Genomic DNA, 27601 nt, shown 5'->3' with positions numbered 1-27601 from the left:
TGAGGGCAGGTGGTGGCTTGTTGCCATTTTCCCTCAGAGCAGAAGGTCAGACTAATGGCCCCTTTTCTTTGCTGGGGTTTTTGTCTTATTAAAAAGAACTGTATCCAGGCAGGGGGTTAAGGTCCCATAGGAAAAAGAGTAGGCAGTCTATTCTGTGCGAGCGCTTTCCTCTGCTATGGCTAATTAGTGTTGAATGAAATATGAGCAGCTCATTGCACAGAGCATATTCCACCCACCCAAAGCAATTTTTTTGGCACAGCTTGCTTCCAAGAAGGTGTTGTGTTTTATAACTTCTGAAACAAACGTTTTATTTTTCAAACACCTCAGTGTAATTTATCTGTTCATGGAAGGAATGCCTGTATTTCAGGGTTTTCATCACTCAGCTTTGATTTCCGCCTGCGTGAAGTGAAGAACTATGGATAGGTCACTCTCCCTTCCATGTTTAAACAGTGTACATTGGTGGCACTGGTGTGATTAACCTCTGCCCCCTGGGAAGACAGAAGGCCTTTCTACATCACATTTTTTGCCACTATAGTTATACAGGAATGTTTCATATTTTTGTGTGTGTGCTTGTGTGCACGACACTTAGCTGTGTCATTGCTCAGCTCTTCTCTCTGCCTCTTTCAGGGGATATTTGATGTGGTGTCAGAACACCAGTTTTCTTGTGTCTTTGACCACTGATGCAGGGATGTTGCACCTTGGGAAAGTAGGCAGATCTAAGATACAGCAGACCTGTATTCTTTTTCTTCTCCATGTAAGGAAGGAAGGAGCCCTTGATGCCCTTATGTAGCACCTTAGCAAGGGGAAACACAAACTTCCATCTACATTCAACTCAGGATTAGCAGCCATTTTTCACTCTGTTTCTTGCTGAAGTTAGTTCCTCATTCCCGTACTTCCCTGTACGTACAAGACATCTTTTATTTCTGAGGAAACTAAACGGATTGTACAACATAACTTTTAATACAATTAAAGGAGAAACCCCAGCACATGTTATATACAAAATACCTGCAATAAACAGCAGCTCACCTGGTAGAAAGACCCAGATATTAAGCTGAAAAGGTCTCATGGAAACCATTTGTGTGCAATTCAACGAATACAGCATAAAGCAATTGAAAACATGATTCATAATATAAGTGCTTAAGAAAGAAAATAAACCAAGCAGCCTGCCTGTTGAGTATAAGAGCAAACTGATGCTAGGTATATTTGTCAGTGGAGGTTTTGGTTTCCTTTCTAAGGAGTTACTTAAAGTGTTGTGGGAGTCTGGCGTGACACAGAAAGGTTTGGCACCGTGCAAAAGACAAACCCTTCTGCAGAGTGCTGTGCAATCAGTCATCAGCTGGGAGCAGAAGTAGAGCATGGGGAAGCCTCTGAATTCAGGTGCAGCTGCCAGAGCTACAGTGTGGTTGGCAAAGTGAAAACATAGGAAATGATTCCAGTGAAAAAGAGTGTGTTCAGCCTGCAAGAAGCTGCTTGTTCTAGAATAAGCACATGCAGACTGAAGGAAAAGGTAACATGAATGCTATGAGACTACATTTCACTGGCAGCCCTTCCTGTAACAAGGTCAGGTTGCCTTTTAGTAGTACTACTTCCTATGCCAGCTTTGTCCCACTTGCAACCAGAATGAACATGTGCAGATAACTTTGGCTCCTTGTCACCCGCTGAGGGCTTGGTGGCAAGTTTTGTCTCCTTTTCTCTGTTTTTGACCCCTCAGTAGGAATGTTCTGAAGTTCCCATTTCGTCTCATAAAAAGGGATAGTGGTAAAAATGCTGATGGGGCAGCAGGTTTCAGCAGAAGTAGAAAGAAAGCAGTGTCTTATTTTTCACTACTGACTTGCTCTAATCCCTTAGACTCTCATTGCTCAATGCTCTGTAAACTGCTTTTAGCGCTTCTGTTCCCTCCAGCATTTTTTCTTCCAATACATACCTGCTAGAAAACATTTCTGTGTTGTGTCCTAGCAAGATAAACAGCTCAAGCAGCAAAATACCCCACAAAGATGGTGGTGTGATACTTTCAGATTTTGGCCTACCCTGCTAACTATGTACTGGATGAAGCAATAAGGTAACGGGTACAGCTTGCAGTAGGACAGAACTAAAAGGAAAAACTGAACAAGGCCACTATATTCAAGGCAGGGTTAAGTTGGTATGCATAGCTGCTTAGGAAACTTGGTTGTGCTTGGGATTTTTTTCCACTCTTTTCCCCTCAAAACGAGAAACCGTGTTTTCCTACACAGTAGGCAAGAATAATCACCTAAGTTAGATGAGTCCTATCCAGTGCTAGCATCCTGGCTGAGAAGAGAGAATGCTGACAGAAGGCAGCAGCATTCAAAGCAAAATGAATCCCTGTGTCACCATGAGAGACTCTCCCCAAAAATGGAGAACCTGCACTAACAAGTATTCCTAGGCTAACGTACAAACAAAAGCAGATTTAGGAAGCAAGGCCCTGACTTAAATTTCACTACTGTTGGTACACGTAAGTTAACCGCTTGTTGTTACAGAAATTTAAATTGGGCTTTATGACAAGCGTGAGTAGGAAAGAAACGCACATAAAGCTTGAGTTTGTGTGTGCATGCACATGCACACACACCCACGTGTTCACAAGCACCACCACAATTAGCAGGGCGGTCTGTGTGAGGTATGCCCCGTGTCTGAGCAGTGCAATGGAGGAGCTAGGTTGACAAGGCCATCCTTTCAAGAGAGAAAATGTTATGAGAACTTCTGCCACTGCTGTACATAAGCAGTATTTGCTGTTGGGTACGCTGTCAGTATGTATCATTCCCTACAAAGTCTCAGTGAAAACAAGCAGGAGGTGTGTATTATTCCCACCTCGAGGCACTTTTTCCTGGAAGTGTGTGCATTGCTGCCTCTTTAGGAGAGAAGAGATATCACATCACCTATCTAACCATCAAGCCAAACTTGGCCCACACTGAACAGCGCTGGCAGATACCGGTATGAGGCTGAATGCGAAAGTAGTTTTGGCTGCTTCAAGTTGCACCATGGAGGCATGGCCTCCACAAATGTTGGGGTCTGGGGGCAGTTGTGCGTTGCTAGAGGGGTGGGTGGACATGGGCTACCTGCCAGGTCTCTGCAGGGCCCCCGATTCCTGTAGAGGCAACATCAGAGTATCCCGAGCACTCAAGCTGGCATGCTGGAGGAGCACAACGCTGAAGGTGTTCTTCTAACCTGCTGTAGAAACACAGAGGGTCCTCCCAGTTGGAATTCCAGCGAACCCTTTGTAACAAGACCACCTCGTAGCTTCTGTGGCATAGGCGGGTATTTGTATTCATTCACACAAGATTATGTTGTCAGTCTTCTTGAGAAGATCTTTCTACTGCTCTCATCCCCTTTCAGAGAGCCTAAGGGTCAACGCCAATAAGCATTGCTGTAGAGAACAGTGGGGACTGCAGTGCAGGATACACAGGATAGGAAACCTGAGGGAGACAGAAAAAGAGACTTTACTGATTTTTTTTCCCCCTTCTTAATTCTAAATCTAAGTCAAAATGTGGCAGATCCAAGAGAAACACGGATCACCTGTTATAGTCCACAAGAGGGATCCTAGTATGGTAAAAATGGCTGTGCAGAGGCAGTTCAAGGCATGCGCTGCAGTGAGCTACTGGCTCAGCACTTGCTTAGTGTGAAAACCTTTGAACCATACAGAGGTGCCATCCTCCTGAGAAGAGAGGATGACTAATAAATGTACTGCCTTATTTAAGCAGCAATAGGACATGGCTCAGTGCATCATAAAGTTACAAGATCACAGACTGCCACTAAGCAAGCAGCACATTGTCCTAATGTACAGCTTCCAGTCCTATGCACAGACAGCAGCTGTTCCAGGCACTGCAGTTTGGAAATAACAGCTGCTTACCAAAAAAAAAAAAAAAAAAAAAAGCCTGGGAAACTTTAATAAAAAAAGAGGAATGTGGTAGAATGGATTTATCCAGTAGGTGAACTCCCACCAGTGAACAGTACTCACAAAAGCCCCCAGAATTCATGCTAACCAAGGTTTTAGTATCTGTTCCAGATAGGGCCTTCCCCAGAGGAAAATATGAGTGGGTGGTCAAGTTTGGAAATGAGAAAAGAGGCCTGAATGATAGTTTCTCCTTCTTTCCGCCTCAAAAATACTAAGCCTTCAGATTACTGCAACACAGCTTGAAAAAATTTCATGACTTTTAGGACTACGTAACTTATTCTGTGCTATCACGCTAGCAATTCAGCACGCTCTGGTAAGACCAGGAAAATACAGACACCTGGATGGATAATGAGACAAGAAATGACTGTTAGCTGTTAATCTTTCCTTAAGTCTCCTGACTTGGAAAATGCCTTTGGAAGACACAGCTCCAAACATTTCAGCTTTCAAGCTAAAATGCATATGATGCTTCAAAGTCATATTTGGCAAGCCAGACTTTCCCAGCCATTCTTACACCATCCTTACAACAGCTCATATCTAAAGTAACTCCTTTTAAAATGCAGGTGTTTCCTGCACAGGACTTTTAAGAAATTTTTCCTTCTACCCATTCCTCCAGGTGTTGAAGGGAATGGAGACAGGTCAGAAGCAGGCTGGTATTGGTAATCTTGTTGGGAAAACAAGAGTTGTTACCATTTGGTTCTTCACCACTTATTAGGTCAATCCTTCATTTATCTGATTGCAGACGTTCCCATGTTTATGCATCAGATGAGGCACGTGGCTTGCAGGCCATCAGTCAGAAGCAGCCTTTAGGGGATGAGGCCACACGTGAGACTAGGTGGTGATGAGCTCCTTGCGAATGAGTCCAGTAGGACAGAAACTAAAAGATTGTTCAGTTCTTAGCTGGAAGGCCTGTAAAATGTGAGGCTCTCCCAGTGGCAGGGGATGTCACAGCAGATCCCAGTAGATGGATGACCTTGCTGGATGTCCAGACCACTCTTCAGATATTAGCATATTAGCCTGTGTCCTTACACTATTTCAGAGGAGACGCTAACAATCAAATCTGTTGGATGTTCATTTCCTTTCTTCTCACCCTCTTCACTCCCACCTGGTCACTAGAAATGACTTAATTACAGAAGTAAATGCCATAAAAACTTGTGTACAATCTGTGCAGGGTCCATTCAAGGGAGAAAAGGCCAAAGAAGCCTGCAAAATTAGGTCCTGTAACATATTTCACTGGATTAATTTCTAGAAATTTGAAATAACCTTAAGAAAGCAATGCCCCACAAGCAATACAAACCTCATCCCTTGCCTGGGAAATATCACAGGCCTGAGTTGGTGTAATGCTATAATGTGATGGAAAGCACAGCAATGATAGCAGAATAGCAAAATCCTAGACTGCAGCAAGTAGTGAGAATATGCTCTGTGCAGCAACAGTGGGAACATAAGCAAAGGAAAAAAAAAAAAAATCTGATTCCCCTTGGAAGGCCTCAGGCAGGCAGGGATCTCCAGATGAGATACCCTCACCTCTTAAACCCTTAAATGAGGTTCTGGGAAGGAATGGATCCTGGCTCCACCCCTTCCAGTCACTCAGGTGCGTTGCTTGCACCTGAGCTCCCCTGAGTTGGCCCTGCCTTCCCACCAGGAGCTCATCACTGCTTCAGGCTGTGACTCAGCATTTCCACTACAGTCAGCAATAGGCCCTACTGCTTCTGTGCTAAGGGACAGTGCATACTCCTGTCAAAAGCCATACATGGTTTTGAGAGCTAGCATTGCACTAGAATCTGAGCTGAGAGGCTGTTGTGCCAAGGGAAGTGTGGTGCAGTAAAGTACCTGCAAAAGTGATCTGGTCATAGGGATGACATTTCACATGTCACTTTACAGCTGTGGGGAGAGTTCATAATTTCTTTCACATCTTCTGTTGAAGCTTGATTCTTAGAACAGTGGGAACAGGCTGAAAGAGAAGATCCCTCATTAGTACTTGGAGCTCCAGAATATCTGGAAGTGCTTGATCCAAATGCCTTCTTCAACAAAGTAAATCATAACAGAGTGAGAAGAGTAGAGAGAAGAAAATCTCAGTAAAGAAAAAAGTCTTTTAGATCTAGTTACTTCTATTTTTCCTTGGTGGGACTCATCCCTGTAGTAGATCTGAACATGACTAGCCCGTAGCCATAATCTGACCTGGTCCATCTTACACAGATGTTATCTGTGTAGTGTTGTATGGATAAAACTGTACTTATTAGCAGGGAGTTAGAACTCCAGTCTGACACAAAGACAAGCAACAGCCACATGCTGAGACAAAGTCAGCAGGGAAATAATGGTAAAAGTTACTGTCACTACATGCAGCTTACCAGCTGAGTGAGAGAACAGTGGTGTTAGCATAAGGAACCAACAAACCAGCCCTCTGAGGTCTCTGAGAAACATTTGTGCCTCAGCATCTAAGATTGGCTTTTGTTTTTATAATTCAAGCTGGATCCCTGTTCTACTTCAGTAAATTGTAATTGCACAGACTATTAAACACTGCGTTTTTGGTTAAATTAATTGGAAGGATGAGAAAAAAGCCCAGAGAGTTTTCATTCTTAAATTACTACGAAGACAAACTGGTTAGGCTGTGAGCTCCTCACATTAGGAGATGTGAACCTCAACAAAGCACCTACATGTTTTGGTCACCACAACAATCACACATCTGAGAACCCTTATTTCCGTTTTGCTGTATCTTTTCTATTCCCTCCCACACTTCAGCTACTCGAAGCATGGCTTTTTGAGCTCAGAAATGACTGAGCTCTTGGTCCAGCTTTCCCTACGTGAGAGCAACAGAAATACTTTCAGACGTATTCTAAGCTCCCGCAGTATCTGTTGAGTGGTGATCTGCAGCAACACCAGCAGGAAGCACGTGAAAGGCAGACATTTCCCTTCCCAGGCAGGTGGTAACGCACAGCAGCACCAAAGCATACAAACTGGGAAGTTGGTTTGAAATGCCAGCTCCGGTTCCTTACAGCTTACAAAGTGACTGCAAAGTGACTGTACAAAGCAGCACCGCCTGACTCAGCAGATCCACTCTGTGTGCATATTAGGAAAATTGGACTAAAAGGGAAATTCCCTTTTATGCAGCTAAGCCCATTGCTGTTGCAGGTGATCCCATTCTACCACACCGGTATGCTTTCTACATCTTAAGAGCAATCTGGTATCAATAGAAAAGGTATCTGAGAATGCTCCAGAATCTTACTCCTTTAATGCTAGGGAACCTTTTAATTTCCAAGCCTGTATTTGTTTAGAGAAAGATCTTTGAATTACACTTTTTCCCGTAATTAGAAGCTCATTACCCCTGCAGCTAACAGCACAGGCTGCTTGGTCATGACATTCATATTTTCAGATTACTGCTCTCCCATCAACACAGCTCCAAGGCACAACAGAGAATAGCCATCACTGATGTCACAGAGGGACATGAGTGGAAAATTAGGAAATGCATAGGTGTTGCTAAGGGTCTCTGCCTTCCCCAGGTGCTTCCTTTCTTGGTCATAAAGCACAGAGGAGTAATCAGCCCAGCCTAATGCCATGGTCACATAGTTTTTTGAAAGGCTGTGGTTGGTTAGGAGGGGAAGAGAAACAGTAATGTTGCCTCCTTATTCTCACTTGCAAGTGACCTTGCTCAGAATTGAAATAGAGATAACACGAGATATGAGGATGATGAACTCACAAGTGTTCTTGAGCGAGCCAAGTCCCTGCTGCCTAACGAATGAACCTGTTTCTGGTGGGGGTTACCACTGTGATCATGATGAGTTAATACACTCAACCTGGTGGCTTTTGGTCTAAGCGTGCTGAACACAGAGCGCTCTCAGTTTGTCTTCGACCTTCACTTCTCCAGTGACCTGACAGACCTCGACTGGGTGATATTTATAACACGTTGCAAGGCCTGTTGTCTTTCTGCAGCACTGCTCTTCCAAACTACCAACAGGGTGCAGAGAGGACATATATTGCTGTTGACTTTTTGTACAGGCTGGATGCCTACCAGCCTTCGTAAATCCATTAGATTTAGATGCCCACATCTTCAGGGGCTTTCTCGTTGGCCATCTTAGACATGACTAGGAGCAGCAGCTATCTGATGAGAACTAGTAAGTTGCCACCTGAGGTCCTCTATGCAATCACAAAACTTGTTGACATGTCTGGATTACTGAAGACTTCATAGTGTTGGGCAGGGCACCTCACCTTTGCTCTTTTGGGACCAACAAAGAAGACAAATACAAGACTCCTGATTACTGTTTTGTTTTTTTTTTTTTTTCTCCCCTAAAAGTGCTCAAATTGCAGTGCTCGTCTATTCTGTAGCCCTAGCACTATACATTCTCGTAATATTAGCTCTGTGACTTTTCTGAGAGATTGTCCAAGCAGGGTGTATAGACAGATATCATTTTGAAACTGTTAGTGCTCAGCTGTGTTGATGATGCTCACAAAGATTCTTGACATCTTCAAGCATCCTAACGCATAAAAATGGACCTCTCAACCTTTCTGAATACAACTCCGTTCTTTGGAAATAGTCTGACCTTCTTTCAAAACTCCCAAGACAATTGGAGTCTCAACTTGGAACCCTAGTGCTGAGTGCACACAAAATACAGGAAAGTCCTGAGCCAGGCTTAGATTTTGTGACAGTAGATGCAGCATTAAAAAAAGAAAAAAAAAGAAATGAGAGGAAGGTACAAAAATACTTAGTGTATCAGTATAGTTTCTATAAATGTGCATTTTACATAGTTAATGCAGTAAGCAGTAGGAAACTGTTTCTGGAAAAAGGAGCTTTACTTACCGTGCCTTGGGAGGTATTTTGCTGCTAGGCTGACAGCCAAAAGGAAGGTGATAATGATGATACTTGAAGCAGTAATGACATTATAGGATGGAAGTGCAGTAGAGACAACGCAGTCGTTGGCTTTTGCTGAGACAGAAGAAATAAAGCATAAGTATGGGGCCCAGCAACATTTTGTCATTTTCATGCAATAGCAGGCGTGTCAATTACGGTAGTTCAAGCCAAATTCTAGCTGGGATATTTAGCCTGAAAATACACCTATTCAGTAAGAAAACAGACAACGCTGGCACCTAACCGATAGAAGCCCTTCATTTTCCCTCCATGTGCTGTATACTGAAATTTTTGTCACTACCACAGAATCCAAAATGCTGGACAGACTTAAGTACTTCTTAAAGTAACTGGTTAGTCTTAGTGGAAAAGACTTATCCAGAAAATTTCCGTTCTCAAATACATTCCACAGTTTTTCTTACTTTTTTATCCAAATTTACGCTTATTTTTTCCTCTCTATGGATTCACAGGTGGTGGAAAACAACATGTTCTTTCATTTCATCTTTTCAAGATGTCTTTTTTTTTTTTTTTTTCTTCCTCCAAAAGAATGGTCAGGTGCTGGAACGGGCTACTCAGGGAAATAGTGGAGTCACTGTCCCTGGAGATGTTCAAGAAACATTTAGATGTCATACTGAGGGATGTGGTTTAGTGGGAAATATTGGTGGTAGATAGACAGTTGGACTGGATGATCTGGAGGCCTTTTCCAACCTTGGTAACTGTATGATTCTATGCATTTAAAGGACTGGAGGCGTCATTCTCAACACAGAAGGAAAAGGATCTCAGCAGACAGTTCAGCGTCAGTGGGTCTGTCTCTTTTAGCTGTTCACCACTAGGGATGACTACTCCACCACTTGGAAATACAAGTAGATAACAGACCACGTATATGGTACAGGACAATCCTAATCTAAGAGAAAGGACACACTGAGTATCTGTTCATATGTCTTCAGATTTTCATTGTCTGCATTTAGCACAATTAAGCATCATCCAGCTTCTAAGATACTACTTTGACCTGCTGTACAATCTGGCCTCATACATCCCCCAATGCAGAGTTTGGCTCCTGTGTTTACCAGAAGCTGTGTTCTGTCCAGACAGAAGACTTGTTTGGAGGACTATTTTCACTGTGCCAAAGTGGGAGTGGTTGTACTTCTTAAAAGTCAAAAGGCAAGGGCTTTGTGACTGTGTCCTCATTGTTGATTGCACCCTTCTCTGAAAATGTGTGACAACAGGGTATTACTATTACTTCTATTTTGTCACTCTCCTTTTTCCTGTATGATATTTATAACCTTCTTTTTCTATCATCATCTCTAGGGAGATTACACACTGTGCCCAGCAATAACCAATATTCATGAAGCGCTGGCTTCCAGCATTTGTCCTGAAGCTGAATGGCACTTCTCCTCACAACCCCCTTTGATTTTAGAAAGGCTGAAAAATAAAGTACCTTGATGAATAAGGTACAATTCCTGGGACACATAGCACTTTTCTAGCTTTCCTTTAAGCTGTCTGCATCTCTACAATGAAAGCTTCAGACCTAGAGACATATTTTAAAATAATTTTTCTTTGGCAATAACAGAGCCAAAAGGATTTTTTTTTTTTTTTTTTTTGGCAAATCCCTTCCTGCTGCAAAACACGTAGACTGTAGCATGCTTCCTTGCCTCATACTGTTTCCACTCATCCCTCAAGCTTTCCAAGGGACAGGCTAAGCTATTACATTATCACTTCCAGGCCCAACAAAGTGATGGAATTTTATCTGTTTGAGTTAACTCTATATTAAATGTGTATGAAAGCAGTATTTTCTCTAGTCCCTCAGCTAACATCTTCTGTCACTGAAGCAGGAACAAACATGCTTATGAGGTAAGGAAATTCTTTGTAATCATAACCTCTGAGGCACACACATTTCTCAAGTCCCTCCATTCAAACATCAGGTCTGTGTCACACTACTGGCAGTGAGACCATGCTGGTACAGAAGAACACTGAGTAGTGGCAGCCCCAAACCGTGAGAGCCACTGGGACTGATGCCACCTGATCACAGCAGGATCCAACTGCCCTGTCAACCCAGCTGTGATTCACCAGGAAGCAATGGGAAGCATGAGCCATCTGCTCATTCACCAGTCAGTGATGTAACCCACCTCTCCATCTTTCCCCTCCACCCTTCAACTTAAGAGCCATTGAACTATCTTGGTGGGCTGCTCATTGAACCACTGTGTCATCCTCATATCAGCAGATATGCAGAGATTTACCATTTCTTCAGAGGCAACTCAGCAGGTTCAATAAAATAGTTCTCTAATACAAACTACAAGGGCTGTTCCAATAGTAATACCTCCTACTTTATGATGTTGGCCCACAACATCATGGCAGTAGAGGCTGAACCTTCCCACCAATATTCCATTACATGTTGCCACGCAACAGATGGCAGCAGAGAGGCAGTCTGAGGCAGTGGCATCTGACATGGATGGGCATTTGAAGCAAAGGTGTGTCATGTAATTCCTCCATGCAGAAAAAGTTGCAGCCATTGATGTCAATACTTGCTGAACACTTATGGAGACCAAACCACACACAAACACAAAGAGGCAGTGGGTGGTGCACGTCAGCAATTACACTGGTCATAGCAGCTATGAAACAGAGGGTCACCCCTGCTGGTCACCCCCACTGGCAACAATGCATAACTAATAGTTATGACTACGCTGAAAAGTAGTGTTTCGTAGAACAAATTCTCAGCTATTGATTAGTGTTACTGTGCTCTTTGTATCTGCTGTAGCTTCCGCAGAAAGAAATAGGAGGTATTATTTTTGGAGCAACCTACATAGTATGAAAACCTACCTAGAAGCAAGCTGGTGGATGTGAGTAAACCATCATATTCAATGAAACAAGTGAAGTTGATATCTTTGGACACGTTGAGCCACAGCGTGCCAGTGACGTTGTATGGGCTGAGGCTGGACTCAGACTCCCAGGTGGTATTCAACACCGCAGACATGTTGTTGAGGACTCCGTAGATTTTGGGTTTGGGGAAGCCTCCATGAGAAGAACATCTTACCACCATTTCTGTTGATTCACATGAACTAGCTGTTACTTCTCTTTCTACGTTCGGCTTGCTGAAGTCAGCTGAAAAAAGAAAGATTTAGAAAACATTTAGAAACCCATGGTGAAAGCCAAGATCCTCCTATGAGATGTCCCTCAACTATCATAATTTGTTTGGTTTTTCTTACGCCTTGCATTCTCCCTCCAGCCCTGGCCTCTTTGTCTGTAGACTACAGTCAATCATTAATCATTTATTTCTGATAAAACAGAAAGGAGCTTTACTGGAAGGCATGAAATTAGAGTGTTTGTGGTGAGAAGAGATTCATTGCTGCACATTTTTCATGTGGCTAACTTCTCAGCCCTCAGCAATACTCCTCTCCATGAGAGGGTTCTTACAGTCCAGTTCCCTACTTTCTTCTTGGCTCCCATAAAGATAACAGAATGTGACTCTTTGCACAGATGTCCATCATTCATCTACTTGGGTCAGCAAGCAGTGGCCAGATCTCAGAAGCTTGGGAATATTTTTGCTGGGGAATTTCATTTGAGGGGGGGAAAAAATGCTCCTTCACCAACTTGTTTGGAGGATTTCTGGAACTCTCTGCTGCTAAAGGTATTCAAATGTATATATAAATATATACGTGCATCTTACCAGTATCTCTGCTTTTGGCTGAAACCAACCACCAGAAAAACAGTGGTGCAAATGGAAAATCATGTCAATGGAACTTTTTGTAGCCTCCAAGAAAAGATTCAGATTCATTTTGAGCAACTTGGATGAGGAACTTGAGTGGTTTCTTTGAGGTAAAAAGCCTCAAATCTTCAGTTAAGCTCAGCTTTGGGTTGCGGAGCTGCTGTGCAGCTCATGTGCAGGCCAGCCCCCAGGAAGTGTTTCTGTGGCACAGAAAAGCCTTACAGGAGGCTTAATGCACACTCTGGCTCTCTTTCAGGCATCATGGTGAAAGCATCTCTGCTACACTATGCTGAAAGCTTCAAGGAATATCCCCTTCTCCCTAGAGGTTGGCACTAGAAAGCCTCACATGTGGGGAGGCAACCCACCTACCAGTAACAAAGAGGGTCACGGGCTCTCCGCACAAAAGATGAGATCCAGGTTTGTCCGGTGAAGACTGGAGACTCTGAACAATACATTGGTAAGGGCCGCTGTCCAGGATTTCCACACCAGAGATCCACAGGGTGAGGTTCTCAAAGTCCAACTTTGTCCGGTTGACATAGCGTGGGTGCTCAAGGATCTTTTGCCCCCCTGAGTAGGCCAGCACCACATCCGTAACGTTCATCTGCCAATACACACGGTAGTTTTGCAGGCTCTCTGAGCTGGGAATTTTGTAACAACAAGGCAGGCCGACTTTTTCTCCTACTTTGCTTTTGGCCACTTTCTTCTCCTGTGCACAGCCTGTTGAGGAGCAAACAAAAGGCACTGAGACAGTGGTACAGCCAAGGTCTTCCGCATAGAGCTCACCTATTTCAGCTCAGTCTGCACCCATTAACGTACCTCAGCCCTCCATCTGCTGAGCAGTCTATATCTTCAGCTCTGCACTGAAGGGAGGACTGTCTTACAAATGCTTTCCATGTGATGCTCAAGTCCTTTTTAAGACTTAGGGTACACAACTGTTTCAGTGTTAATTACTGAAGGCAAAAGCAGGAGACTTGCCTCCCTGGACAGAAGTTGTGACACTTTGAAAACAACACTCCAGATTAAAGAACTGCCATGACAGCCATAAGGAGGAATAAAATCAATAAATAATAATAAAAAAACCACAACCAAAAACACCACACTGCCCATCTGCTATCTTCTCTGCTCAGTGTTTAGCAAGTCCATGTCCTAACTGTTTTGCATTCCCTGCTTCCAGACAGGGCCACAGTAGATAAATAGATTGTAGGTTTTGATTTGTGTTTTTATTTTTTATTGTTAAAAAAAAAAAAAAAAAAAAAACACACACACAAAAGCACAACAATGACAACAGAAAACCAACCATTTTAAGATCCCAGAAACAGCCCTGCGGTAATGAAGAGCAGAAAGAGACATTTTTCATCACTGCATTAGCACAGCACTCACAAGCGATCAATTTTTCATAACCTAGCTAAAACAAACTTGTATTTTTGAAGGCCTGTGAGCCTCCCCTTCAGCCCCCTTTTGAATTACATGCAAACCAGGACAGACATTCCTAAACTGCTCGTGCCTGTGTGTCATATCTCAGCACACAAGCGTGTGCTTATGATAACAATCTGGGACCCCAATCTGGGACCCTTGCAAGGGGGAAGTTACAACAACTTTGACCTGCTTAGCTGTAATCCTCTATTTTGCATTACTGCTTACCCACTTCCCTTCTTCTTTCCAGTGGGTGGGTACTCACCAGTGCCAGGACCATAAGCACAAGGGTGCAGCCCAGCCAGGAGCTTCTGCCAACACAGCACTGATACGCAACCCTGTGCAGCAGCAAGGCCAGGGCAGGTATATTTGCTTTTTCCTGGGCCTGCGCAGCTTCTGGAATGATGCTCATCCTCTACACACCCCATTTCAGAAGATTGGGTTGTTTCATATTTGTCCTGCTTTCCTTAGCCTCATGCTGTTGGCACTTACCTCCAGGAGTCAGAGATAACTCCCAGATCCCAGGGATACCCACAAGCAACCAGCAGCTATGTGGCATACTGACTTGTGCCTGGTGGGCCTGAGGAGGTGCTCTGAAAGCCTCCAGGTGCTTGGGAGAGACAGGCAGTGCCCCAGCATGTCCTAATTTTGGGTAGCGCAACACCACAATGGAATGGAAAGCACAACATTAACAGTGGGGTGGCTGCAGCAAGCAAGGAGAAGCCCAAATGCAGAAGCAGAGGACAGAAAAACAAAGGAAAAAAGTTGCTCACCCACAAAAGATCCCAGGTAGACAGAAATCTCCAGGTAAGCTACCTTTACCTCCACTGCCAATCCTTAAATGAGATCTGAGAAGGGGTGGATCCTGGCTCCACCCCTTCCAGTCACTCAGCTGCATTACTTGCACCTGAGCTCCCCTGGGTAGGTCCTGCCTTCCCACCAGGTGCTCAGTCACTGTTTCAAGCTGTGACTTAGCATTTCTGCTACAGGTAGCATTGTGTGTTGCATGCTGATGTTTAGCAGTCCCAAGACCAGAACCTGAAATGAGCTTTCACCCTGTCCTGCCTGCGTGCTTTACATCAGAGCCATCAGAAATGGAATAGGATGTTTTAATACCCATTACAAGAAGTTGAATGTGAAGCTAAATAAATGAATTCTCACTGAGCTGTTTCCGTCCCCCACTCAGCCACCTCATCGATCTTCCAAAAGGAAAGGTCTGACAGATGCAGACACAATTTTCCCCACTACCTGTACTTCCTCTTATGAAGAGTGCAGACCAGAGCCACCAGGCAGGGGCAGACCAGGAACCCACTCATCCCACTGACCTGTTTCAGCCCACTGATCTGTGTCTGCTCACTGACCTGTGTTGGCCCACTCAGCCCACTGGCCTGTGGCAGCCAGTCACTGGCAGAAAATGGTAGAAAAAGCCGTTCTTGCTCAAGCCAAGGTGTGACACACCCAGCTAAGATTTGGCAGTCACAAGTTGACAGACTTCTTGACATCAGCAGCTTAGTCACTACTGATGTAGCTACCTTTTGTGAGCAGTCCCTGTCCTTTGGGAATGCACACATATCTTTGGCTTCCATAGCATCCCATGGCAGTGAGTTGCATGGTTTGATTTCATACTGTGTGAAAAAGCACTTGTTTCCATTTGCCTTTCAGGTGACCCATTCTGGGCTGTGATTCTTGAAGTTCCTCCCACTGTGTGTCTGCAGGCATTGCGTGTGGGTCTGCTTGTGTTTTTCCTCAACCACATATTTGCTTTTTCACACAGTTCAGCTCTTGTGCAGGCAAGACCTCCAAGAGCAGCCAGCAAAACTTTGGGATTGTGGATCCTGAAAACGACAATGCAGTTGAGTATGTATTTATTTTCTATTTCCTTTTGCAGCAACAGGGGAAGAGTAGGCGTACAGAAAATGTCAGTGTGACGGCACATCATGGGTTGCATGAGGTTCTCTGTGCCTTGCCCCTAAGAGTCTCCTTTGCTGCCAAAAGGAGAACAAAAACCTCCGTGGCAGTACATATACAAGGGCTGGAAACTCCTGCTGATGTCACATCTACCCTTACAAGGCGCTGCAGCCTTGAAACTGCAACCTGAGTGCTGAGGGCCTGCAGGAATCAAAGTCCATGAAGAGCCATTCAGCCCGACAAAAGTCCCCTTTCACTTTAAAGGTGAACTGCAAAGCAAAAATGAAAGCTCAGTTCTGTCCCATTTCTGTGTTGAATACCCTCCGTAGCCAGGCTGTGAGGGAGGCATCCGCCATGGAAATAATTTTTAATTACTTTTTTAGAAAAAGAAATAAGCCACCCTCCTGCCCTTGGTGAAGCCCACCCACTCCCTCACTGTGTGCTTGTGTTTCTCCCTTGCTGGCAGCCTGCACTGTGTGGCCGATGCTGACCCTTTTCCCCAGGCAGAGAAGATGCTCCATTCAAATTGCTGCTGTGCTGCAGCTGCCCCCAAAGCAAGGCTAATTGGAACAGAAAGGTGAGCTTAGAGGAAAGGCACTGGTTTTGTACGCTCTGAGAATCAGAAAGCAAGAAGGCCGTTGGGTCTTTAACCAACATCTTTAGTCTTTCACAAAATCTTCAGCAAACCCACATAGAGGGAAAGACCCTGCCTGGTGGGCCCAGAAACCTTTGCCCCTCTGGGGGCAGCACATCAGACAGTGCATCTGCACACTTCTTCAGCTGGCAGTTTTGCAGAAAGCTCTCAGGCAAACTGTCAGGCATTTATATTAGCTTGAACATTCAGAAATTTCGAAAAACTGAATCTCCAAGGGGCTGAGCACTCCCCATTGGTCTTTACCCCAGTTGATTTTACTGGTGAGAGATCTGAATCTTTCAAAGATTTTCATAGCAAATGTCCTGTGCAACGCATGAATACTGGAATGAATACTTTAAGCTAAACTAGCCACTCTGCACCGCTCCGGCAAAGCAAAGCAGCTGCTGTCTGTGTTCAGTTAGCTGCTGTCACAGTGACCTCCTAACAGGTCACGTTCAGTTACTCATCCCAGATGTGGTGGGAGAGCAGAGAACTCCTTTGTATTCTGAAGAAAACCTGCCTCCCACTTCATTTGGCTGCAGATCCATTCAGTCTCATTTCCTCCTACACACTACACAGTGTGCCACAGCAATGAGAGGGGAGGATTATTCCTAGTTTACATTGATGTCATGGCAGGCCTGAGACAGGGAGAGGGTTGGAAGAGGTTTCCTAAATGTTTGGCTCTGCTTCCTTTTGCAGTGTAACAGCAGTGTGAGCTGTGCTCCCCACCTCTGCGTGCCTCTGTCTTCAAAGCCATACTCCTGCTAACAGATCAGTAACTGCCTTTAAAGAATAAATCCTTGAAATCATGTGGTTCAGGCTGTGAAAACCAGAGACCTTCCTGCATCTACAGGCATTCCATACCCTCCTTCCATGCCATGAAAGCATCCAGAATGGCACAGGAGGTCATGCTGTAACTGAGTCACTGCTCTGTCATAAACCTGGCTTTAATGGGAAAGGAACTCCACCGATGACAAAAACTTCCATGATCTGTGATTAGTGACTAAGAAGGAGAAGGAGAATCTGAAATGCTCTGATGAAGGGGTTCAGAGCAGCACGAGGGCCACAACAGCCAACCAGTCCTTCTCCCTTTGTTCCTGCTCTCCCCAGCCCTGTCTGGGAACTTCTTGAGATAAAAATCTGCCACTCTCTGAGTCACGCGGGCCCTGAGCTGGGACAAGCCCACCGCCTGGGTATGTCCAGTCTGCTTTGCTTATAAGATGAGTAAGACCGCAACTCCTCTCACTGCAACTTAGTTAGTACATGTCTAACCTCAGCACTAGCCAGGCCACCTCTGAGCGTGGGGCTGAAAAGTACTTGGGAGATGATGGCGTTGACGGAATAGCTTCTTGACATCTCCCCCTTTGTTGCAAAGTCCTCCACATGGGCGTTTCATGGGGAGGAAAGGGTGGAGGGCATGCTTATGTGTTGCTGGCATGCACTGGGAGGGACACTGGCGGTGGTGACGGAAGGACATTTCTGACTTGGGGAAAGGAGTAAAGGGAAGTCTGTCTGAGCCTTCCCCTTCTCCATTCCCAGTACTGGGAGCGGGTGACCCAGCCAGAGGAAAAGGCAGGGGAAACACTGAATCTGGATGCCCGCAGAAGATTTGCATGTTTTAGTTCCTTTTGAGATCAAATTCCTGCAACTGACTGAGCACTCTTATGATTCCCAAGTTCCAGCAGAAACTAGATGTGGCAGTTGCGTAAGACAGGCCTTTGGGGGGGATCTGTAGCACACAAAGACAAAAATAAACTTGCTAATTTTTTTCCCCAGAGACCGTGTCCCTTGCTGACTGTACGACTTCGTATTCCTCTGTATCTATCCCCAAGCTGGAGATGCCCTCAGATCATTCTATAGACTCTTCCCATGCTGCCACTATAAATACTGCAGTCTTCACAGTAAAGCTTTGGAAGCTGAGGTCTCCCCACTGCCGAAGGCCTCAGTTCCTTCAGTGCTCACTAAACCTCACTGCCTCACATGCTCCCCACGTAGCCAGCCCCTCTTGAGACTAACAGGAGGTGAAAGTGCCCAGCAACCACAGAAAGCAAGCAGTATACCTTTCACGTAAGCCTGCTCAGAATTAGAAATCATTTTTTATTTTCTCTGAAGTACCTGTCCACAGCCACAGCACCATTTACCCGTGCAGGTGTGCCCTGTCTGTTGGGTACATGCAGCTACACCACAGGGTCCCTGCCACAGGCAGAGCAGCAGTGTGCAGGTGCCCCTGCTACCACACGGTAGCATCTGGGGCTCACCAAGGCACGAGCATCTTTAGAGCACAGCGTAGCTGGAGGTGCCACTCAGCACTCAGCACTTTTATTTTTAGCCAGGCAGTCCCCTGGGACTAATGATGTTTTAAAAGCATAACAGTGAAAAAGCAGAAGCAAAGCTCGTGGCATTTCTGTGTTGGGAAAGATTTACATACTCTCAGACGACCTACCGAGACTCCTGAGAGTGGTGCCCCTCCAAGGGGACAGAATGGCTGCAATCAAACATACAGTTCATATCCACAAAAAGAAAGCCGACTTTTTCACCAAGCTTAAGTGAGTCTAATATATTGGCCTTGCTACATCATCATGAAGAACACTGTGTTTAAGGCACGAATGTAGGAAACACAATTAGAAAGGAAGTAGGAGCAATCTGATCATGGGAGTTCTACTCCATTCTGGTCTCCAGCTGCAACTGGATGACAAATTTGCCCCACTCGCAGCTTTCTCATACAGAAAAAGGAGACCTTGCTCCCCCTTCATTTCCAGCCCCATGTGTTTCCGTGGCGTTCTCTTAAGGAATCCCTAGAGGCTGGGTCAGTGTGCCTTGTTGGCAGGAAACAAGTGGGAAAAAAAGAGACTTTCTGGCAGGCTGGGAGCTGGACAAGTTCACTCCATGGTCAGAGAAGGGCCAGAGACAGCATCAGCGAGGGGACGGGAGCGGGTTACCTATACCATCCTGACGACGCTGCAGCTCAGCTCAGGGCAGCAGTGAGCTGGAGCAGTGTGAGGGCGTGCAGGGCAGCCTCAGGGTGTAAAAATTTCAGCCCCAAACTTTGCATGTTTAAATGCGGGAATGTCTGACATTCACATCACAAAGAGACTACAAATGCTTCGGTGCTCCAAGAAAAGGACAAAGGCCACAGAGTGATGACCAGAGTTAATTGGGTTCACTCTGATCTAGTTGGACACAATGTGGTTGAAATGTTGGACCTATGCAAACTCCATACATGTGTGTAACTATGATTTGCCTGTGTAAGAATTTTGCTTGTCTGTTCAATATTTTTTCCTCCCCCAAATAACAGTTTCATTCAAAAAATCCAGAAATAGCACAGTGGGATCTATAAAGAAGAACAGGAGCCTTAGCTGGGTTTCTGTTTCTTCAGACAGGCTTTACAGCAGGTTTCGTTCTGGATAGACAGGCGGACAGAAACGGGAGCTCCTCAGTTCTGCAGCTCTTGCTTTTAAACCAAAGACTTTTCTGAGTATCTGGAGCCGGAGGAGACAGACACTCATCCAAAAAAAGAAAGACAAAAAAAGCCGAGGGCAGCAAGAGTAATAAGACACAAACTCCATTTGCATCCACTGGTGAAGTGGGCAAATCTCATACAGATAGAAAAGTTTCTGGCATCTCCGCCATGCAATTTGCCCTCAGCACACCCCATGCTGGAGCTGGCGCAGCAATTAGGCACAAAGCACCTGGTGCTCATTACCAGCCTGCCAATATTCAGGGGAGGCCATGGAACAGAGAATCTTCCTTACCCTCCGTACTCCTTTCTGAAACCCAGGTCCTCTCTGAGCTCCTTACTTGTGGTAAGATGTGAAGGGGATTTCCAGAGTGAGTTACATGTGAGCAAACATTCCTTTGCCATGCTGAGGAAAGTGAATATTCCCCCCTCCCTTCCCCAGCTCTACAATAACTTTGACAAGCTGTAGGAATTTCCCTCAAAATTTCCCAAAGATTTAATAACTGGGAAGAGCCAGAAACTGGACAGTCTCTGGTAGCTGAAAAGATTCCAGGGAAGCCAAAAAGAAATACTCCATGGACCAGACATGGGGTGGCTCGACCCTGCCATCAGCACCATTGCCAGCTTGGCACACTGGGCAGGGACAGGTCTTTCTGGGCTACTTTAAGTGATGTTTTCCCCGTATAACAACCACATACTGAGGAGGACGTAGCCATCCTTCAGGCGATAGCTAGATGTGAAGGTGCAATGGCAGGCGAAAAACAAGCCCACAGGGATACTATCAATAGACCATAAATAAATAACTTTGCGCTGTAATCAAGGCTGTAATTGAGGCTGTTCTGCTGCTTTTCCACTGCTCTGAGACAGCAGGGCATTCGTGTGCATCAGCATCTCCATCAGCAGATGACATTTCAGGAGCAGCGCTAAATTACAGTGGTATTTCATCAGGTCACCTCAGGTGAACCTCAGAGCAGGAAAATTCGATTTATATAAATATAGATAGATAGGTATACATAGTTACATGTATATCTATCTATCTATATCTTTATATACATACATAGATATAGATAGGTAGGTAGATAGATAGATAGATAGATAGATAGTTATATACATATACCATGAGGTGAGATTAGTTCTGAAGTTGCTGGCCCTTGTGCCCTGCTTAGTGCTGCAGGAAGTCGCTGGCAGGGCCGTGGCAGCTCCTAGGGCTGCATTGCTCTGCCACGAGAAAGTCAGAAGCTGGTCTTTGTGATCCCTGTGGAAGGGCTATGGGAGGCAGCACCTCCAAGTCCTGAAAAGGCTCACGTGTGATAGCGTACCATGGAGTTTTAAGGATCATCAGTGAAGGAATACCCCTTTTGGGAGAGAAGAGTGGCGGGGTTTGTATGTATGCATACAAATGGAGAAATAAAGCATGTCGGCTGTGCTGTCCTTATCAGCCAGAACCAGGAATTCCACAAACTTATTGTGTGAGAAGGATCTAACAACTACACCCCGAAAGCTGACATAATGCTTCCAAAACCGCTTTTTGTCCACTGCCAAATCAAACCCTGCAATTCTGTAATCAATCAGGTTTAGAAAAGTAACTCTTCTCAGCAACGGGGTGACCAAAGTCAATGCAGTTTTGCTTTGTGTTTCCCAGCCCTCTCCCCACATCTTCCAGCTGATTCCCATCTCCTCAGTGCTGCTGTGCTGGTACAGCTCCTTCCAGATGCTGTTGGCTGGGCATTAGGGGCCCACAGCATTCCTGCTATAGCCCTTCCAGCTCTGCCTTCCTGTCAGCAGTGATGGAAACTGCGCAGGGAGTTCAAAAGTTACGAGCAGAAGTCTAAGAAAAAGCTGGAGAGAAGGCCAGCAGAACGGACGAGCATTCTTTTAGTAAAACATATTGAAAAACTACACTAACCACTAGGACTGCTAGTTTGCTGATATTACCAAACTCATATTTCTGGTACTGATGATTAGCATCAGGCTGTATATCTAAGTATTACTTGTGTTTGGACTTGGAATCAGCATCCTTTTTAGAAAATCTACAGGATTGATGATTAATGTGCACACATTACTACATGAATAGCGTAACACAAACCCAGAAACTCCTAAATTACAGACGGAGAAACAGTTCTGCCCATGATGAATTATTTGCTGATCACAGTCTGGGCAAAATATGCCCATGCCTGACATGTGTTTTGTAAGCACAGAGGCCATGGAAGGAGTGTGGGGAAGACAGGAGAACAGAGAGCTCACAGGAGTGGTCCAGAGGCTGCTTTTTCACCAGCTGGCTCCGCGATTTCATCCCTGCTAAATTCTCTGAGTTTTGTTTTAAGATTCTGAGAGTGAAAGTCAAAATGAAACCCAGCGGAGAGTATCAAATATCTTGCAGTTTCACAACACCACCATGAAAACCTCCTTATTTTGCAGCAGTTTTAATCAAACCCCAATTCAGCCCCGGTTTGCTCCAGAGTTTCATTATCTGCAGTGAGGCACCACGACTGCAGGTAAGCACAGGCTGTGAGCACAAATCCCAGCTCAGGAGTGAGCTTTGTGTGGTTATAAGGTTAGCATTTCACACATCTCAGAAGAATCAACCCAAGCCCTTTGAGGTCTGGGTGATCTGTGGGCTTTCATGAATGTTGTGGCCCATACTGGGGACAGCCATCACTGTCCTCTGACACAGAGCTGTGCTGCCTGAGGGACCCCTTTTTGTGCTACAGCACAACACACCGCCCTGTCCTGTCTCCCCACCACAGACTCACTTTCAGCTACCCAAAAAACTCCAGAAACTGCTCGAGCACAGGAGCCCAGGAGCCAGCAGCTTGCTTCTCCCCCCAGACCCAGCACATCGTTTCTTCCTCATGGAGCAAGCTTGAGCCACAAGAATTCTTCATCCTCCCACCTCAACAGCAGAAGTTCAGCAGCCAGGAACATTTGTGTCAGCCAGGGAGAGGCTGTAAGAATGCCTCATCCATCTCTGCCATGACAGAGGAACTCAAGAAGAACAAGCTGGCCCTGACCAAGACAGCATGCCTCTCTCACAGAGGGAACAACAATGCGGATGCTTCACTTACCCAAAGTAATGCAATAGAGCACGATGAGCCCGAGCCCGAGCCATCTCTTCAGGGGCCAGCTGGCTGGCACTGGCAGGCACCCCATCTTCGTGCAGTGCTGGGCCAGCAGCCGGAGCACCTGCAACCTTCTGCCACCTGCTTCCTCCTCAAGAACCCACCGGCACAGGCCTTGCTGAGTCGGCTTCCCTCTCTGTCCCCTTGGGCTTCACCAAGCGAGCGATGCCACCACCTCCGTGCTGGGAAGGAGGCAGGAGCTCAGCACCCGGCCACGGGTCACCACCAAACTCTCCCGGCTGCTGAGCCGTGGGACTTTTGCTCCTCACCAGGCGCTGGAGGAAGGCTGGGACAGGCGCGGGTGCTGATGCTGATAAGCTGACTCACGCCCACCCGCAACTTCCTCGTGGGGCATGCGCGAGGGCGGGCGCCCGTGGCCACAGCCCTGCAGGGCCGCATGGGGTGTGGGAGCCACCCGGTCCTCAAAACAGAGGGGCCAGAGGGTGTGGGGCTTGGAGGGAAGGAAGGGCTCCTGCAGGTGGTGGGAGTAGCGGTCAGGCGGAGTGGGCTTTGAAGGTTAGGTTGAAGTTAGACGTCTGATTCTACACAGGGAATAATCCCATCAGATTAAAACTGGAATAAATGAGAATAACAAATAATTTCAAGTTGAGCTGTGTGTAATCAGGCAAGCAGTCATCCAGCTTGCTTTCATGAAGAGCGTTACAGGAAAGCACCTCTCCTGCCATGGCTGAGTGCCAGAGGAAGCACACCCATGGCCATCCCCCTCTTGCTGCGGGCCCGCTCCAGGCTGGCTCGTGGACCCAGCTCCTCAACTGCAGCGTTAGGTGTGGGGCCATGGCTGGGCTCCCCTTGGTGCATGGGGCAGGGAGGCTGGCTGCACGGCCTTGCAGTGCAGGGCCATCCCGAGCACAGCAGAGCGGTCAGACATTTCCTGACAGCGCTGCTTCTCTCACATTCAGATGCAAAGCACGTTCTCGATAAATGGTTCCTCCTCCTGCCTGACCTATCTGTGAGGGATGCAGAGGTGATTTGATAGCTTTAACAAAGTTCTTGACGTACATCGTGGCTCAACTCTAGTTTCTGAACGCTCCGATATGACAAAACCAAGCAGATGGCACTTCTACAGAGAAATCAAATACCAGAGCAAGAACAGGTTGCACTTTTTTTTTCCCCCCCCAAAGAAATAAATATTATACATGAAAGATCATGCTGCTGAGTCAGAGTGGGGAGTCAGAGTCTCCTGTGTTTTATGATCCAGGCTCTGAATTCAATCCTGTATTTTTGTCCTCTACCCATGCATCAGCACAGTTTGAGAACAGTGGCAACAATAGGACCATACAAACACTTACAGACAAGTGTTTTCATGATACTTGGGGAACAAAAAAACCCCAAAGCAACCACGAACATGCCATGCTGTTCCTTTCTGTTTCTTTCAGTAGAGCCCCAGCTCTCCTCCCCACCCCTCCAATGTGGCTGTGCAGCGTTTTAGTCATATAGGGAGCAAACCTCTATCCTGCTTCATTATACAGTTACAAGCAAGCCTGTAAGAGCTGTGCAGTTTACCATCTCACTTTCATTTTAAATTCAAGATTCAAATCTAATTTTTTTTGCTATTAGTACATTACAGCTAGAAGGAAAACCCAGCTTTTTACACCCACATCTAAATTTCTTGCTCAAGGTTTAACCCAGTTCTTAGGCAAGCAGGGAAAGCAGCAGAGCTCCCCATCCCTGGGATGCCTGCCTTTGTGCTGGCTTCCCATCAGCCACCAACGTGAAGCACCGTGCCCCTCCTTATCTGCAGAGTAACCTGGAGCAGTTCATCGCCTCTTTATGGCTCTCTAGATTTGCTACAGAAAGCTGAACTCATGGATGTCATTCTCGGCCAGAGCTCCTTCTCTTTTCTTAAGTATTATGGCTGCTGGTATCTTGTAGTACATACAAAGAGCTCTCCGATTGCAAGATTACAATAACAGAAAGAACACAGCAGTCAAGTGCTTTGTTCTGCTTTGATCAGAGGCAGAAGTCATAATCTGCCCATCACTTAAAGCTTCCCTGAGCACACATCCTTGATTCTTGGAAGCCAGCTCTTCAAGGGAAGAAGTATTATGAATCCTCAGTCAGGAGTGCTAGCAAAGTTGAAGGACTTGCATTGAAACTCCTGTTCAAAAGAGACTCCTTGATAAGAGCATGATAGTGGGTACTATAAACTCAATAATTCACAGGGAAATCCCCATAGGAATGAGTTTTATTGTGCACTTTAATAAGCCTCCAGCATTTTAACTATATGTGCTCCACAGTCAATTTTGTCCAGGTGGAAGAAGCACTGTAGCTTGAAAAGGGAAGCTCCTGTTTAATAAGAAAGAGCCTTAAAATACTGCTAAAAATAATTACTGTGGAAAAGAGGAAGATGTGAGAGCATCACATGTACCACATTTTTCCTTTGCTTTCACACAAAACAGTTAGGAAAAAAAAGCAGAAAAGGCAAGTGAAATTTTGCAGCATATGTGCTATGTAGAGGAAATTAACTTTGCTGATCAGCACTTGTGGTAGAAAGCCTTGGCAATGGAAAGCTGTCCAGATATATCACAGCTAGATTTCTTCTGCTGACCCACTGCCGTCACCCGCTTTTCTCAAATAGCAGAGCTACTGCTGCAGGAATGTGCCTACCTACAAGCAAACTTTTGCTATTTTCAACATGTAGTGATTAGCAAAAACATCCAAGCCGCCACCTCCACCTACTTCTGCCACCACCTCACAGCAGAAATACGTTAGAAAGCGCAGAAGGGAGTAAATACTGGAAAACAGCACAAAGCATCCACTCTCCAAGGAGAATTCATAACCACACGCCCTCTTACAGCACTGGGATCCATTCGGTTGGTGTTAACGTGAACAGACATGCCCACCTGTATTCATCCAGATTATAAGCAAATCTAAGTGCTTTTCACACAGGCACTTCCAGGCTGAATGGAAAGTATCCAAACTGTTTATAGGGAAGTATGTTGACAAAATATCGTTGTGCAAGTGACCTAAAAACATCTTCTTCTGAGAAATAACCCCCTTGGCAAAGAAGATTAATGTTTTTCGGAAGTTTGTTGTTCCCCCCTCCTCCCCCCTCCCCCTCAGTATTTGTTGGCTCCAATATTCGCACATGGTATAAGAGGTATATAGAGTAATTAACTGAACTCTGCTGGTAACTTTTTTCTGCTCATTAGTGGACGTAAATGACACTTTTTATCCCACAAGAGAAAGGCAGAAGGTAGCTTTATTAAAGAAGTCCAAATGCCTTCAGATATTAAGCTGCACAGGCAAATGTAGGCTGTCCCCTCACAATGACAATAACAAAGGAAAACACTTTGTGAGGAAAGAGGAAAATCCAGCAGTTTCAGGTTACAGAAAATCACTTTCGTCTTACAAAGGAAAACAACAATAACAAAAACCCCACACACAGCTCAAGAGATTTCTTGTCCTGTTCTTCCCCCTAGCCATCCCCAACCTTCAGACTACAAAGCTGGCAAGAGTTGAAGAAGCTTCAGTTCAGCAGAGATTAGAGTCTAAGTACAGTCTTGTTTACAGAAAATACAGTTGTGTTTAAATTCAAATTTAAAGCAGAATTTTATGACTGAGAAACAGGGAAATTAATTAAAACTAGGCAAATGCAAAATGCGCCCACACTATTCAGCAATGTGTAACTTGCGTTCCTGATAATGGCTTGGTAATATGATGCTCACTGCTCAGAAAGCCCCAGGGCTTCTAGCCAAAAGCTAAGGTGTTTTAATAATCTGGGATTAACCTTCTTTGGTTACCTTCACTGTGAACTCGGTCTCTGTGATCTCCTGTTTCCATGCACCACTATCCATGCTGCCACTGCGCAGAACAGCCCAACGTACTCATTCATGCAGGAAAAAGAGAGCAGGTCTCTGCCCCACAGAATGCACCCACATCCACCCTCACCACCCCATATCGAGCTCCTGCTGGCTCTTCCCTTGTTAAGGAGATCTCTGTCTCCTGTGGTTTCCATGCTATGAGTGAAGACAGAGCAGCAAACACCCTGGTTCTCCATCGAGCAGGATACACCGCCTGCAATGACCACACCAACATTCTCTGTCAGGAGCTGCTGCCCTGGCGGCAACAGGCTGTGAGGACAACATGGGCTGAACTTTTCTTCAATGTTTACAGGCATGAAGAAAGGATCGAGCTGACCTCAGGGGGCTGCTGAAACCCTGCACTCCCTGCTATGGGCATGAGCAGTGCCAGAGTGCAGCTGAGGACAGCCAAGATCCTGCCTAATCAGGCGTTCTGCTATTTGGCACAAGTGATTGTGTCATGGGGAAGGTCATTTTCCATCTGGTTCTTATCCCAACAGGACAGTGTTGGTCTGTGCTACCTGGGGAACTGAGACAGTCCTTACGCTTGCTTGACAAAAAAGTGTAAGGCTCTGATTCAGCCAGGACTGAGGACTTCATTTTGCAGAGTTCCACAGAAGTTCAAGCTGTTCTAATCACAAAACCACAGTAACAGTGAGAAACTACAACAGTGTGAACGTAAGCAAGTTAGCCTTTAAGGATGTGTGTCATCTTGGTGATGCTCAGGTATGAAAATGGATGTGCAAAACGAATGAATTAAGGTATAAAATAGCATGTTTAAGAAGTAACTCTTTGGGTCTGC

General features: G+C 45.5%; 1 protein-coding gene across 1 annotated transcript; it reads right to left on the bottom strand.

Annotated features, from left to right (window-relative positions):
- Positions 1-939: 939 nt before the first annotated feature.
- Positions 940-23292, bottom strand: CD80 (CD80 molecule). Its single transcript, XM_042810070.1, has 6 exons — positions 22922-23292; positions 12814-13161; positions 11559-11840; positions 8697-8822; positions 5735-5855; positions 940-3428 (listed from the first exon to the last, which is right to left on the bottom strand). The coding sequence occupies exons 1-5, from the start codon at positions 23004-23006 to the stop codon at positions 5752-5754; spliced, it is 945 nt and encodes a 314-aa protein (XP_042666004.1). The 5' UTR covers positions 23007-23292; the 3' UTR covers positions 940-3428; positions 5735-5751.
- Between the last annotated feature and the right edge of the window lie 4309 nt (positions 23293-27601).

The sequence above is a fragment of the Centrocercus urophasianus genome, unplaced genomic scaffold (genome assembly GCF_019232065.1).
Source record: "Centrocercus urophasianus isolate 14NV4802_14NV808 unplaced genomic scaffold, USGS_Curo_1.0 seq_12, whole genome shotgun sequence".
Lineage (NCBI taxonomy): Eukaryota > Metazoa > Chordata > Aves > Galliformes > Phasianidae > Centrocercus > Centrocercus urophasianus.
The sequence above is the reverse complement of the archived record's forward strand: the minus strand, read 5'-3'. Positions and strand labels throughout refer to the sequence as shown.

What these genes read in the sequence shown, in the direction of transcription:
- CD80 (XM_042810070.1), bottom strand. Translation starts at nt 23,006, where the DNA reads ATGGGGTGCCTGCCAGTGCCAGCCAGCTGGCCCCTGAAGAGATGGCTC. An exon ending in CGTGACCCTCTTTGTTACTG is followed by an intron (nt 11,841 to 12,813) that starts GTAGGTGGGTTG and finishes TTCTTTTTTCAG; the next exon opens with CTGACTTCAGCAAGCCGAAC. An exon ending in ATCCACCAGCTTGCTTCTAG is followed by an intron (nt 8,823 to 11,558) that starts GTAGGTTTTCAT and finishes CTTCTGTCTCAG; the next exon opens with CAAAAGCCAACGACTGCGTT.